Source organism: Agrilus planipennis, unplaced genomic scaffold (genome assembly GCF_000699045.2).
Source record: "Agrilus planipennis isolate EAB-ADULT unplaced genomic scaffold, Apla_2.0 scaffold5, whole genome shotgun sequence".
In the NCBI taxonomy this organism is placed as follows: domain Eukaryota; kingdom Metazoa; phylum Arthropoda; class Insecta; order Coleoptera; family Buprestidae; genus Agrilus; species Agrilus planipennis.
This window is the reverse complement of record NW_020442468.1, coordinates 3,159,162-3,173,130: the sequence shown is the minus strand read 5'-3', so window position 1 is coordinate 3,173,130 and position 13,969 is coordinate 3,159,162. Positions and strand designations below refer to the sequence as shown.

The 13,969-nt window shown below is 34.6% G+C and overlaps 1 protein-coding gene across 2 annotated transcripts; it reads left to right on the top strand.

The window, feature by feature from the left end:
• The first annotated feature begins 261 nt into the window (after positions 1 to 261).
• Positions 262 to 11,869, top strand: LOC108736185 (G protein-activated inward rectifier potassium channel 3). 2 transcript variants are annotated; one of them, XM_025981380.1, is made up of 5 exons: positions 262 to 804; positions 4,790 to 5,054; positions 5,407 to 5,820; positions 10,777 to 10,918; positions 11,500 to 11,868. In XM_025981380.1, exons 1-5 carry the CDS (start codon positions 551 to 553, stop codon positions 11,763 to 11,765), a joined length of 1,341 nt encoding a protein of 446 aa, XP_025837165.1. In that variant the 5' UTR covers positions 262 to 550; the 3' UTR covers positions 11,766 to 11,868. The 2 variants fall into 2 exon arrangements, with proteins under 2 accessions (XP_025837165.1, XP_025837166.1); XM_025981381.1 differs by lacking the exon at positions 262 to 804 and adding an exon at positions 3,743 to 4,189 and having other exon boundaries at positions 11,500 to 11,869.
• The last annotated feature ends 2,100 nt before the right edge of the window (positions 11,870 to 13,969 follow it).

Here is a 13,969-nt window from a genome sequence, read left to right as displayed (position 1 = left end):
AGTTTGTTTGAAGCTGTACAAAATTCTCACTCTGTTTAATAACTAATGGACTTCATTCGGTTTTATTGTGAACATCTAGATATTTGTTATTTTATCGTAATGGATGAGAATCCACAAGAGTAATTTTAATGTAGATAAATCTTGAGATAAAAAAATCAGAGTACCCATGTATTTATTGGTAGTCACGAAAATCAAACGAATATTCTAATAAAATTGAAGTATTTTACACTTATTTAAATTTGTGCAATCCAAATTAAAATTAATTTATTATTGTTTCAGAAATGGCTGTTCACGTGACAGAGAAGACCATAAAAATCTACAGAAAAGTTACTTGACGGACGCAGTTCTGACTGTGACCCGGACAGTCCATAAATCTTCAATCAGTATTCTCTATTTCCAAAAATAAAATTGTTTCATACTAGTCGAAAATGTACCTTACTCTTGCCTTTTTATTACCAGTAGCAGATAGTAGTAGATAATATTAATTAATTAATTGAAATCAAGTTGTGTGTTCGATAACAAACGAAGTATAAAGAATAAGAAAAAAGATATGACGAACGCTGAATTAATAAGTGGACATGTACCGGACGATCTTGGCCGTGATAGTGACCGTGCATCCGGTGATGGTGCCGGTCAACTAGACAAACTATTGAACAATGGATCAGTTCCGATGGTTTTGCCGGTGCCTTCCATAGACGGGCGCAGGCGCTCCAGTTCTAGCCTCCTAGAATCCATTCATAAAGGCATCCGGATGTCCATCGCCGGATCTAAAGGAGACTCCAACAATGGACACGTCTTCAGTAGGTAAGCATCATAAAAAAAAAGACTGTCATCCGCCATGACGAACGTCATCACGATTGTCTACTAAATGCATTTTTGTTGACTAACGCAATCTTTTATTGCAATGTTTGCAACTTTTACGAGGAAGATGCCCAACTATCACAAATAGATTCTTGTTGATTTGTTTATTTAATAAAAACAAGTCACTTCCATGCTCGCGAACGGTTAATTTAGAAATTGGAAAAAGGTTGTTTAAGGTGTATGTTTGGAGCGTGGCGTTGTACGGGTGCGAAACATGGACAGCAGGCGCGGCGGAAAAGAAAAGGTTAGAAATGAAGAGGTATTAGAAAGAATAGGAGAACAGAGGACTTTATGGAAGTCAATATGAAATAGGCGAGATAGGTTAGTAGGACACCTTCTTAGGCATGAAGGTCTAGTCAGAGACATATTAGAGGCAGAAACAGGAGTTAGGAGGGGTAGAGGTAGATCTAGATTAGATTACTGTTCGCAAATTGTTAAGGATATGGGTTTTTCTAGTTTTAGGGAAATGCGAAGTTTAGCTCAGGATAGAAAAGAGTGTCTTAGGACTGACGACCATATCATATGATGATGCTTGTTTATTATTTTACAACCATGCAGTAACCAAGCCGTTTTTAATTTTAGTTCTGTTTTTAACAACAATTGTTTTGACGCCTAGGAATTTAGATTTTTGGGTCGAATTATCAGATATTTACTACACTATGTACCTACCAAGTAAATTGATCACCTGTTTTTGCCATTTAATTGTACAATTTTAAAAAAAAGATCAAACAGTTACTTGGGTACATTTAACACTTGCTCGGCAATTAATTAATCTAGTATTAATATTTTTTTCTTCGAATTTATTAAAAGCATGACCTACATCGGACTGTCTGATAGTGAATAATTTCTTCAAAAGTATTTACAGTCAAGGAAATGACACAATATAAGGCTAAATGTGTTCTATTTTCAAAAAATAAACGTTTAATTGCATCGTAGCTTATTCAAAAATAGCAAATTTTGGAACAAGAAGAAAAAACAAGTGGTATTTTTATGGTTTTCTTCTACGCTGTCGTAACACTCGTTTGCACTAGTTCGCCGTTTGATTACTAGATGGAATTTTAATGTAGTAGTAGTCTTGATTTTATATTTGATTTGATTTTATACTTCTATAACATCGCAAGAGAATTATTTCGATTTCCACCTGTTTCAAGTGACATTTTTTGTTTAGTTTTCTTATATAATGACAAATTTTGGAGTAAGAAGAAAAAACAAGTGATATTTTTACAGTTTTCTTCTACGCTGTCGTAACACTCGTAACACTCGTTTGCACTAGTTCGTTTTTTGATTACTAGATGGAATTTTAATGTAGTAGTAGTCTTGATTTTATATTTGATTTGATTTTATATTTCTATAACATCGCAAGAGAATTATTTCGATTTCCACCTGTTTCAAGTGACATTTTTTGTTTAGTTTTCTTATATAATGACAAATTTTGGAGTAAGAAGAAAAAACAAGTGATATTTTTACAGTTTTCTTCTACGCTGTCGTAACACTCGTAACACTCGTTTGCACTAGTTCGTTTTTTGATTACTNCTTTTTTTGTACCATCTATCCACGGTATCCTCATCATCTACATGTAACATCAAATTTCCAACGGTTCTAACCTTTTCTTTTTTGCCGCGCCCAGGTCGTTCTCTAGAGTTCCAGACATAAACTTTTAACAATCTTTTTCGAATTTCTAAAATTACTGTTCATGACCATTGTGTATGATTCTGCACTATCTTCTGTCTTATATCTCTACTGCTCCTTCTATCCTGAACTATCTGATGACTTCCTAGATATCTAAAATCAGTCACTTCTTTTAATTTTTCGTCTCCGATTTTTATATTCACTCTTTCCCTATTTCTTCCTTTGTATATCGGTATTTTATTTAAATATACTAATCTTTCGCCCTGTATATCTATTCTTAAAGTTGTCCTGAAGTAGTAACAGTTTGAATCCTTCTCTGACGCCTTTCCTCATATTGTACTTCCTCAGATTGAGACATAAAAATAGGAAAACGTTGAAAACTAAATCACAGACGTTACCAAAGGAACGAATAATAAGTAATTGTGCTATTGGCTTTTTTGCAAATTTCAAACGTTTATGTACTTTATTGTGGTGAATTTTCGTATAAATATTTAAACTGTGAGAGTTCTTTTGACATTTCTGGCGCTATATTTGTATCTGTTGTTTACAATAATAATTTGTTTATTATTCGCATTTTAAGACGATATTTTAATGTGATGTGGTTTTTTGGCACTTCACTTGCTATACGCATTAATGAAACGTGCAACAAAATGTTACGTTTTTTTTTTCGTAAGATTTTGTAATAATGAAGCTAGAAATAGAATGATGAAAAATTTTTTGAAAGTTTAAGGGACGTGTAACAAGAAATTCCTTAAGGATTCCTAAAGTTTTGTCATATTCGGTTGTTGGAGCCTAACTGTTTTTAAAAGTGTTATTATTATTATTGTTGCACTTTGGTCTAACAAACTATTGTTAGTTTTGATAATAATAGTGAGCTAAATAACTGCGTAAAGTTTATGAAAATTAACACGCGATCGATTGTGTTTGTTATTGAAGTACATACTGTTATCACTGTATTTGTTATTTATTATTTCTTACACTTATATGTGTGCACAGTCGTTTTGAATGCGTTAGATTACCGGCAAATAATTTAACTAACTCCAAATGGTTCACAAAAACGAAAATCATAATACACCATGCATTTCTGTACCATTTGGGATCGTTTTAATAAAGTACAGACAACTGTAACATTGCCTTTCCTAGAATAACTCATAATAATAAGCACGTGCGCAGAAAATCCAAAAGTCAAAATTGGAAGCCAAAGCCACCTGTCTGGACGTTATTGTGTACGATGTTCGTAACATACAATAACATAACATTTGTGTACGGTACCAATTTTTCGAGGCGCTGGCGTCAGTTGTTCAGTAACCTAGACCTCCATCGATCCTCCGATCGATAAGAATGGTTTTTCGATCGATCGGGCCAAAAATCGAGTGCATTCGTTCTACTATTGTTTCCTACCGGTTCGCTGACTGTTTTGTAAGATAGAGTCTTTTGTCGCGATTTTGTTAAACTTGAAAACATGTCTGCGAGGCCGTGTTTTAAAAATATCCGTCCGTTCGACCAATAATTATGTTTGATATAACGGCTGGGTAGTGCAGAACTGTCTCGTTCTAAAGTTAGAAATGCCAGACGGCCATCTGAACGTCGGGGTTTCTGATGGATTTTTTGGGCTTAAACGTTGCCTCTCGCAGTTGTCCATGAAAGTGGCGAAAACCGCCACCTCATCGGAGAAAACGTGGAGAGAAGAATGGAATAGGTGAATAGAAAACAATGTTTTGCAAACCAAATAAAACTAATGTCTCGTTCTTCCCTATTCTCCTTGATCAGTAAAAAAACATGAATAAAATAAACCCTTTTTGCCAAATACCTTGTTTATTTGATTCTTTTGGTATCGTTGGTTTATCAAAATGCCAAAATTGGGAAAATACATTACAGGTAGGAGCTGTTTGTGGAACACCAAAGATGTTTTTCGAAAATTCATAAGACTTTTGGAAACGTTCATATTATTCTGTTACCCCTCTGATCTTTGAGGACCATCAATGCTTCCATTATTAGATGTTTTTGTCGTTATCTTGGGGTTTCCATTTTAGCCATCTTAATTGACGTTGTTATAAATATATAGCTAACATTAGTCGTCATAGTGATGTGATCTAATATTTGATATTAATTAACGCCTAGGCCAAAGCACACTGGTCACATGAGACCAATCTCAGCCAAAATAATTTTACTTTAGTTACGCAGTGTATGTCTTTATTTTCTGAATTATTTATCAACTGGAGTATCATACTCCTGACCTTCAAAACATATGACTTAAAATGAGGATTTAAAGGATTTAGTTTCGGTTTTATTCTTACAGATATCGTCAGTCGAGGTTCAACGCTAGAAGAATACGAAAGAGGGTAGTATTCAAGCATGGAGATTGTAACGTTGTTCAAGGTAATGTTGCCAAGAGAAGAAGAAGGTACCTCCAAGACATTTTTACAACCCTGGTCGACGCTCAGTGGAGGTGGACCCTCATGGTCTTCTCCATGAGTTTCCTCCTCTCTTGGCTCATGTTCGCCGTCGTGTGGTGGTTCGTCATGTTAAGTCATGGAGATTTTGCACAAGGCCATCCAGAAACGGTACTTTTTTTAGAAACTGAACCCATTTTGTGACACCCTGTACTCACGATATTTTCCGAGTTTGCTGAATTGATTCAATAAATAATTAGAAAGAACAATAACTGACGAAATCAGAATGACAGACACTTCACTGCTGTTTCCCACCGGATGCGATGAATATGTAAATTTGAAACCGACGTAGCTGACACAATAACGAATCGAATTTTGTTTGATGACAGCACTGCAGTGCAAATTACGCAATCGAACTTGTTTGAAATTTAATTATTACCGATAGGCATCAATTTTTTACTTCAGCAGTTATTTCATGTGGCCTAAAGACCATCAACAATATTACCTCCAATTTCTTTCACAGAATCCTAACTCAACATGGGCGCCTTGCGTGACAAACATCAACGGTTTCACGTCGTGTTTCCTCTTCAGTGTCGAAACGCAGCACACAATAGGTTTCGGTGGACGTCTGATAACTGAAGAATGTCCCGAAGCCATCTTCATCATGTGCTTGCAAAGCATCACGGGAGTCATGATTCAGGCGTTCATGGTGGGCGTTGTTTTCGCGAAGATCTCGAGGCCGCAGAAGAGAACGCAAACTTTGCTGTTTTCACGCAATGCGGTCATATGTCATCGTGATGGCATCCCATGCCTTATGTTCCGAGTGGGCGATATGAGGAAGAGTCACATCATCGAGGCCCACATCAGAGCACAATTGATACACCACAAAATCACCAAAGAGGGCGAAAATCTTCCTTTCTTTCAAACCGAATTAAAGGTAATGTTTAACGTTTTAATATTATCCAGTTTAGGTGACGTTGAGAAAAAGCTGATTACAGTCAGTTACAGTCCATTTCAGTTTGTTAGAATTGTGACCTTGAAGAAATCTGCGCGAAGNTACAAAACGTAGAATTGTTTAGAGTTCCTTTATGAATGATTGATAAAATAATTCTTATGTAATACTTTTCAGAATTCCTTTATCGTCAATCAATTGATTTCCTCAGTATTTTTTTTTCTCATGAATAAAAGCAAATCCGAAGAAGTTATATGGCGTTAAACATTCAAGGTTTATTACACGCAATCGCACAGCTAGCTAATCTTAATTTGCAGATTGTCGACGAGGAGAAAAATTGCATTTTGTAACGAGTCGTATTTGCTTCGGTAAGCAATTATAAAACATATTAATGTTTCCTAGAAATTGCACAGTACCTACAATGTGTTTTTATAGTTTTCGTCTTTATTACCGTCCTTGATGGATTTCTGATTATTTTCTTCAATAAATATTATGTAAAAAGATGTTTGGAAACGTTCGAACTACAAACATTTTTTATCTGGTAAATTCTTGAGATGATTGATTACTTCTAATATTGAAGAACGTTAAGTTTTTAGTTAGAATGTGGGGTCTGTCTTTTTCGAGTTTATGACCTAGTTCTCATTTGTAAATTACAAATAACAGTGTCTTCACCCAAACAAGTTGACTAATATAAAGCAATTGTCACTATATCGCCATCTATAGGTATTTACCACTAACTAGTTCTCATTTATAAATTACAAATAACAACGTCTTCACCCAAACAAGTTGACTAATATAAAGGAATTGCCAGTATATCGCCATCTATAGATATTTACCACTAACTGTAATATTTCATAGAATGTGTGATAGATGGGATTAATGGGCGATTTCAAAATCAAATAACTCATTACTTTTTAATCATGTCTTACATCAAATGACACCAAATCGATCAAAATTGTGCTCTCTTTGATGACAATGGATCATAAATTGATTTCAAACAATTGGACGCCATACTCGAAGATTGAAGACCGAATTGAACTGACGCAAACCCTTGAAAAGGTTGGGCAATTGGACTACGACATAACGGCGGCTTTATAGTCATGAAGCCTAAAGTTAATCAGGTGACTATAAGCTATCATATCAATAGATGAGATGAGTTAAGAAACCAATGAGTTAGGTATTCAAACTGAGTCTACAACTTACTAGGTATGTAAATTAATGAGTTGATATCTTCGTAAGACCAACTACGAAATACTTTAGTTAGTAGCAAACATTTATAGATGGCAGTATACTGTCAATTACTTGATGCTCATGTTATTTCCTTAAGATAATTCGGTGAGGGGATCTCCTAGACTTGGACTTTCTCTTGCACTATGTTGCTATGTTAGATGTCTATGAGCTCACCACTACTATTTCACTTAGTACGTTCCTGTTACCTACCAGTTTCAATTAAAAAAAAAAACATCGTTATGTTTACTAACTATAACGATTCTACAAAAAATCTGAAACAAGCGCGACGGATTGAAATGGAGTGATGAAAAGCATGGCCTTTGATCTAGTTACGAGAACGTGTTTGTGAAAAGGAATTTGTATTATTTGCAAGCACGTATGGGTTTTTTTTCCGTTGTACGTATTTCATATTAACCTGGGGAACTCGGAGTCCTTTGTTCTTGTTATTGGATTGCAAGAATGGAAAAAGAAAGAAAGACAACATGCTCGTAGCTTTTTGTCGTATTATAAATATAAGGAAATTCAAAATGTGCACAAACTTTACGAACTAAAATAACATTTTGAAATCAGCTGACCATTAAAACGTTTAATAGAATAATTCGAAGTGGTTTGTGTTCTGTCGAAACTGCTAGATGCGGATCGCGATTTCGATCTTGTTGGATCTCATCAGCGCGTCGCAGACGGTTGCGACAGAACACAGACCAATTTTACTTGCTGTCTTAACGGCACGTTTTATAAAATGCCACAAATGGCGCGGTAAACTCCATCTGTAGTACAATTTACAAATTAAAACGTTTACGTTTTTTCATGCTATTTTGACGAACATAATCCAGTTGGAACTAAACAATTGCAAGGAAATGGACGGGTTTAAATGTCTATGTTCAGGTGTGTGGTTCGCTGCATATAAATATATTCTTACTTCATGTTACAATCATTAAATTTAAAGCTTCATCATTATCATAAGGTCGTCAGTCCTAAGACTGGTTAAATTTAAAGCTTGGACCATAAAATTATTTTGAATGAGCTTAGATAGGGACTACAGGTTTAAAAATATGTACATATGTACATGTCCAAAGTGGAAATAATTTGGTGCAACTCTACTAAAATATTTATAAAATGTAAAAAATGACGTTAGTACGTACTGCACAAAAAGAGTTATGCAATGTCATAAAAATAAAATCGTGCATTATGTGCACATTATGTAGGTATAAAGCACGAACGCATTGCCAATTAAAAAACGTCAACGATTACATTAATGATCTGTTTTGTGATTTACGCAACCAATAATTGTTGTTTTATGTATTTTACAGAATGTACATTTATGACCGGAGAACTGAGTCATGTAACACACTCTTTTTTTACAATAGGTACCTATAAAAACAAAAGCGTAATATTCAGCTGTTTTACCGCGCTAATTACTGGATGCTGCCTTATTAACAGCACCCATTTTTCGCAAACATGGCAAACTAATTTTTGGTTTGATTTTATCACCATTTATGGTTTGAGACTCAACCCATTTGCTATTGTTTTTGCAGCATACAAAACGTATTGTAATGACCAATTGCTTTACTTCAGCTACTGTCACTAGTTCGTGCTTAGATGGCAGCCATTTTTGCGATTAGAAATTACTATAAACAAATGTAATAATTACTGAAAACGAAGAGAATAACTTGCAAACATTTAGTTAATTACATGTTTATTTTATAAAATAACTTTTCGTTGATGTATGATCTAAAGAGCAGTTACAGTTTTCTTTCACAATAGGTGTATGAGTCAAAGCGTAATAATTGCTTGTCAAACTACGTCTATCAACCACTAGATGTCGCTTGTACAGCGTTTCACGATTTATTTTATTTTTAAATTACATTATCCAATCTATCGAATTAATTTTTGTCATTTTTGTTTCGGCTATCGTAATTCAAACATTAGATAAAAACGTCTCGTATCGATGCATGTATATATACCTGCTGTCGCAATAATAAACAATGATAAAATAACAATAATGATAGACATTGACGTAAAGAGATCGCTTAAAGCTTAAGCCATGCCATTAATAACAAGTGGGTCGATAGGTATGAAAATGAATTTTCCGAGAGGAAAACTGATGGGGACGTAAAACTTAATCTCATTAACTTCACACCGCGTCAATAAAGCTTTGAATTAGGTACGTTCCAGAAGGCACTCGTGATGATAACGACACTCGATAAACAAAAATAGATACATAAGTGGCCACAATCGTTTATAGGAAACGCCTTTTTTTATTAGTAGGTAGCTAGTACATACGTGTATGCATTTAGATTAACAAAAAAACAGTAGCGGCGTCTAACTTTGGCCAGATTCAATTACGTATGCACCTACCTCAAAAACTATCTCATTATCATAAGGTTGTCAGTCCGAAGACTGGTTCGACACGCACCTCCACTCTTCTACTTTTATTTATTTTCATACAATACTGTTTTGCAATTGACGGTTTATTGTCAATACCGCTTCCATCTATCTAGTTATGTTTTTTTACTTTATGTTTTCCTTCATAAATAATTAAAAAAGGGAATGATTGTTGAACGTAGGTGGTATATTAGGACGAGTAAGAGAACTGAGGGTATCATTGAAGTCAATAAGAAATAGACGAAATAGGATATCTTCTCAGACGTGAAGGGCTGGTTAGAGACATTTAACATAGATGTAGATTTAGGTTAGATTACTGTTCGTAAATAGTTAGGAGATCTAGGGTGGTCCAGTTTTTAAGAAATGTGAAGATTGGATGAAGACTATGACTCAGGATAGGGCGAAGTGAATGTACGTGTCCAAACAGTTAAGGNAACGAGCAGAGCTCTCGATGGGCGGTCTTAGGAGATCGGCTAGAACTGTACAGTACTAGACGAAAATGTTTAGCAATTTCTTAAAACAAAAATGTATATAAATTAACAATAGAAAACAAAGCAAAAGTTTTATAGGTGTGTAGAACGTTAAGTTAATTCACTGGTTATTATTTTTGGCTAAATATGCTTTTCAATAAAGCATATTCTTAAATTTTAACGAGGCAGTTTAAATAATTTTGCAAATGGTACTGTATACTTTTGTCTAGCTCTCGCTGGATGATCGGTGGAGAAATGAGCTCCGCAGACAAATATGATTGAATTTGGAATTATGGTACGGCGCATTCTAATAAAGGGAAGGGGCATATCTCTAAGTTCTTGAAACGAACAGTATTTCTTTCTGCTATTTACGTAATTAGTCATGAGATTATTTTCACGAAAACATAGTTTGAAATGTTTAGGTAAATCTCCGAGATCACTCCTGAATTATTTACAAACTCAAGTACTATTTCGGGGTTGTCTTTTTGCAGAATCCAAAAATACAACCGTACGTTCCAACTACGGCAAACTATTTTCGTTCAAGGCCGTACCGATTGAAACGTTTTCCTAAAGAATTATCTTAAATAATAGGCGATAGTGAAAGTTAACCAATAACGTTCCATGGGTACAATAAACAATTACATTGTACTCTGCGAATTACTTTTGATTTTTCATTGGCTAACGTTGAATTTCTATTTTACTGTTTCGTATTCGGACGTTTTGCGTAAGGTTGTCTGGACTTCTTTGGGGCTTTTGAAAAATTGGAAAATTATCTATTAATTTCTTTATGGAAACGGTAGATTTATTTAGGTACTAATTTATGTAAATTGCTTCAGTTTCTTCTCTGTCTTTTCAGGTTGGCTGTGATGGCGAAGAAGATAAAATTTTCTTCATTTGGCCCACTACTATAGTTCATAGAATAGATAGAAGTTCACCCCTGTACAACATGTCTGCTACAGATCTTTTAAGGGAACGATTCGAAATTGTTGTTATTTTAGGTAGGCTTCAATTTTTTATTATTTTAATCAACACCATCATATCATGTTTGCTAGTCTATTAGTTGTTATCATGAGAAAATAACTTCAGTAATTTCTAAGAAACCTTTTGGTACAGGAAATAACAATCTTGACAATCTACTGAAATGCATTTATCTTATGTGTAAACAATTTATATTAATATCTAAAGCATATGCAAATTACAAATTCTGTGAAATATAATCGAAATCCATTAGAAAGGACTTGAAAGAATATCATCAAAGCCTTGTTATAAATTAACTAATACTAAGCTTGCACAACATGTTTTCTTTTTAATTTCAAACATGACAGAAGAAATCAAAGAAATTAATCTTAAAGTCTTTGAAGATTGAAACATGCGCCTTTTGATTTGAAGGTCCATTTTGATTTTAATTTTAGAAGTGACAATATAAATTTTACGTCATATCGAAATACCAAACTAAGTAATTGCTACAACATGGTTTAATTCCATTTATCTTGTGGGTTAAGGTTAAAGTAAGTTTGGATTGGACTGAAAAAGGACTTAGGTTGGGTTTTGGTTTACAAAAGCTTTTTTTTTGTTTCAGAGGGTGTTATTGAATCGACCGGTATGACCACGCAAGCGAGGTCAAGCTACTTGCCATCAGAAATCTTATGGGGTCATCGATTTCAGACCTTGGTCACTTTTAAAAAGTTGACTGGCGAATATGAGGTGGATTATGCACTTTTTAATAATACGGTGGAGGTGGATACACCCCTCTGTAGCGCCAAACAATTGGAAGAGCATAGGGCCATGTTCAACCACGAGGCTACGTCAGGTAAGAATCAGTTATTTTATTCAAACATCTCATAATGGCTTCTTTTGAACAACAATCATGTCATATTCACAATTTTGATCATCATAAGATCGTCAGTCCTAAGACTGGTTGGATACGCACATCCACTCTTTCCTATCCTGAGCTAATCTTCGTATTTCCCCAAAACTAGAACAACCCACATCCTTAACTATTTGCGAACAGTAATCTAATCTAGGTCTATCTCTACCCCTCCTAACTCCCGTTTCTGCCCCTAATATCAACCTATCTCGCCTATTTCTTATTGACTTCCATAGAGTCCTCTGTTCTCCTATTCTTTCCAATACCTCTTCATTTCTAACCTTCTCTACCCACGGTATCCTCATCATCTCGCCACTCTTAGTACTGACGACCTTATGATGATGATATATTTTATCCTTTAATTCTACGAAGTTGTCACTTATCGTCAGGACCACTATCTATTTCAATATTTTTCATGTAAACCTCGTTGCGCGATAATAAATTTCCATTTATTTATTNGACTTCTCTTGAGACATGAAGGGTTAGTCACAGGCATACTAGAAGCAGATACTCGACAAAAAGGATTAGAGGAAGACTTCGCAAATAGTTAGGGATGTTGTGTCTTAGGTTTCGGGGAAAGCGAAGATTGACTTAGTATAATAGTAATCTGTACAGTTAATCAAATGCTATTACATAAGTTGTTGTAGGTAGAAACTGCTGCAATTGAGAAGGTATTTGGAAAAGCGCGGTATAAAGGTCAATGAAGATGAGAAGGGATAGGATGGTAGTGGCATGGGATAGTAAGACATCTTTTGAGACATGAAGGGTTAGTCACAGGCATACTAGAAGCAGATACTCGACAAAAAGGATTAGAGGAAGACTTCGCAAATAGTTAGGGATGTAGTGTCCTAGGTTTCGAGGAAAGCAAAGATTGGCTTAGTATAATAGGAAAATGTACAGTTAATCAAATGCTATTACACAAGTTGCTGTGGGTAGAAACTGTTGGAAATGAGGAGGTATTTGGAAAAGCGCGTCATAGGAGTCAATAGCGTGGAATGGCATGACATCTTAGACATGAAAGACTAGCTAGGGACATGCATGAAGCAAACACACGACAAAAAGAGGCATAGGAGGAAGTCGCAGATGGTTAGGTATTTTGAACATCCTAGTTTTTGGGGAAAGCGAAGAATGGCTTAGTATAATAGGATGTGTACTGTTGCTGTTGGTATTGAAGAGGTATTTGGAAAAGCGCGGTATAAAGGTCAATGAAGATAAGAAGGGATGGGATGGTAGTGGCATGGGATAGTAAGACTTCTCTTGAGACATGAAGGGTTAGTCACAGGCATACTAGAAGCAGATACTCGACAAAAAGGATTAGGGGAAGACTTCGCAAATAGTTAGGGTACCCATAGGATTCTGATGGATGTTAGGAAATTATTTTAACCCATATAAACAAACAAACAAACAAAATAATAAAAAAAAACTTAGACACCTAATAACGAAATAATAATTATTATATCGTAAATATTGCTGGCAATATGTAATCTAAATATATACAGGATGTGGGACCTACAATGTGACAAAAAAATTTAAGGCAGATGGAGATTTAAAAAAAACCGTTCTGAATACGGATCTGTGTAAAATTGTAACGTACAACATTATTAAACAATTAAACATTTGAATGAACGATCTTGTTCACGTGTTTTACTACAAATGTCTGGTGTTTAGTTCAGCGCCAGGTCCGGAGTGAGGAAGATTTTTGGTATTAATTATTGTAAGTGCCACATCTTGTATGTTCTATGTACAGGGCGAATTACCGAAAATAGTTACTCCTATTATTTATTTATCTCGATTATAGAAATTATTAAGGAAGTGAAACGAAGACAAAACATTTTCAAAATATTTTTAGTACGTATTACATGATGTAATAGTTAATTTGATTAAAATAGAATACCAACACAACAATGATTTAAATTTTGGGAACAAGTTATTTAATTGAAACGTCTATAATTTTCAAAATTTTTTGGATTTTTTAACTTTCTATTTTGTAAATATGGAACTTTAGCTCACATAGCGTACACCTCAACTAGCTTATGACTCCATGGTAAAAACTATTGATGCCTACTGTAAAATGAAATTGTTAAACTTATTTTAGACTGAATTGGATTAAGTTCTAATTTTCATTTCGAATATAATTTTTTTATTGATTACCAAAAACATTCTAGAACTGTATAATAATAAT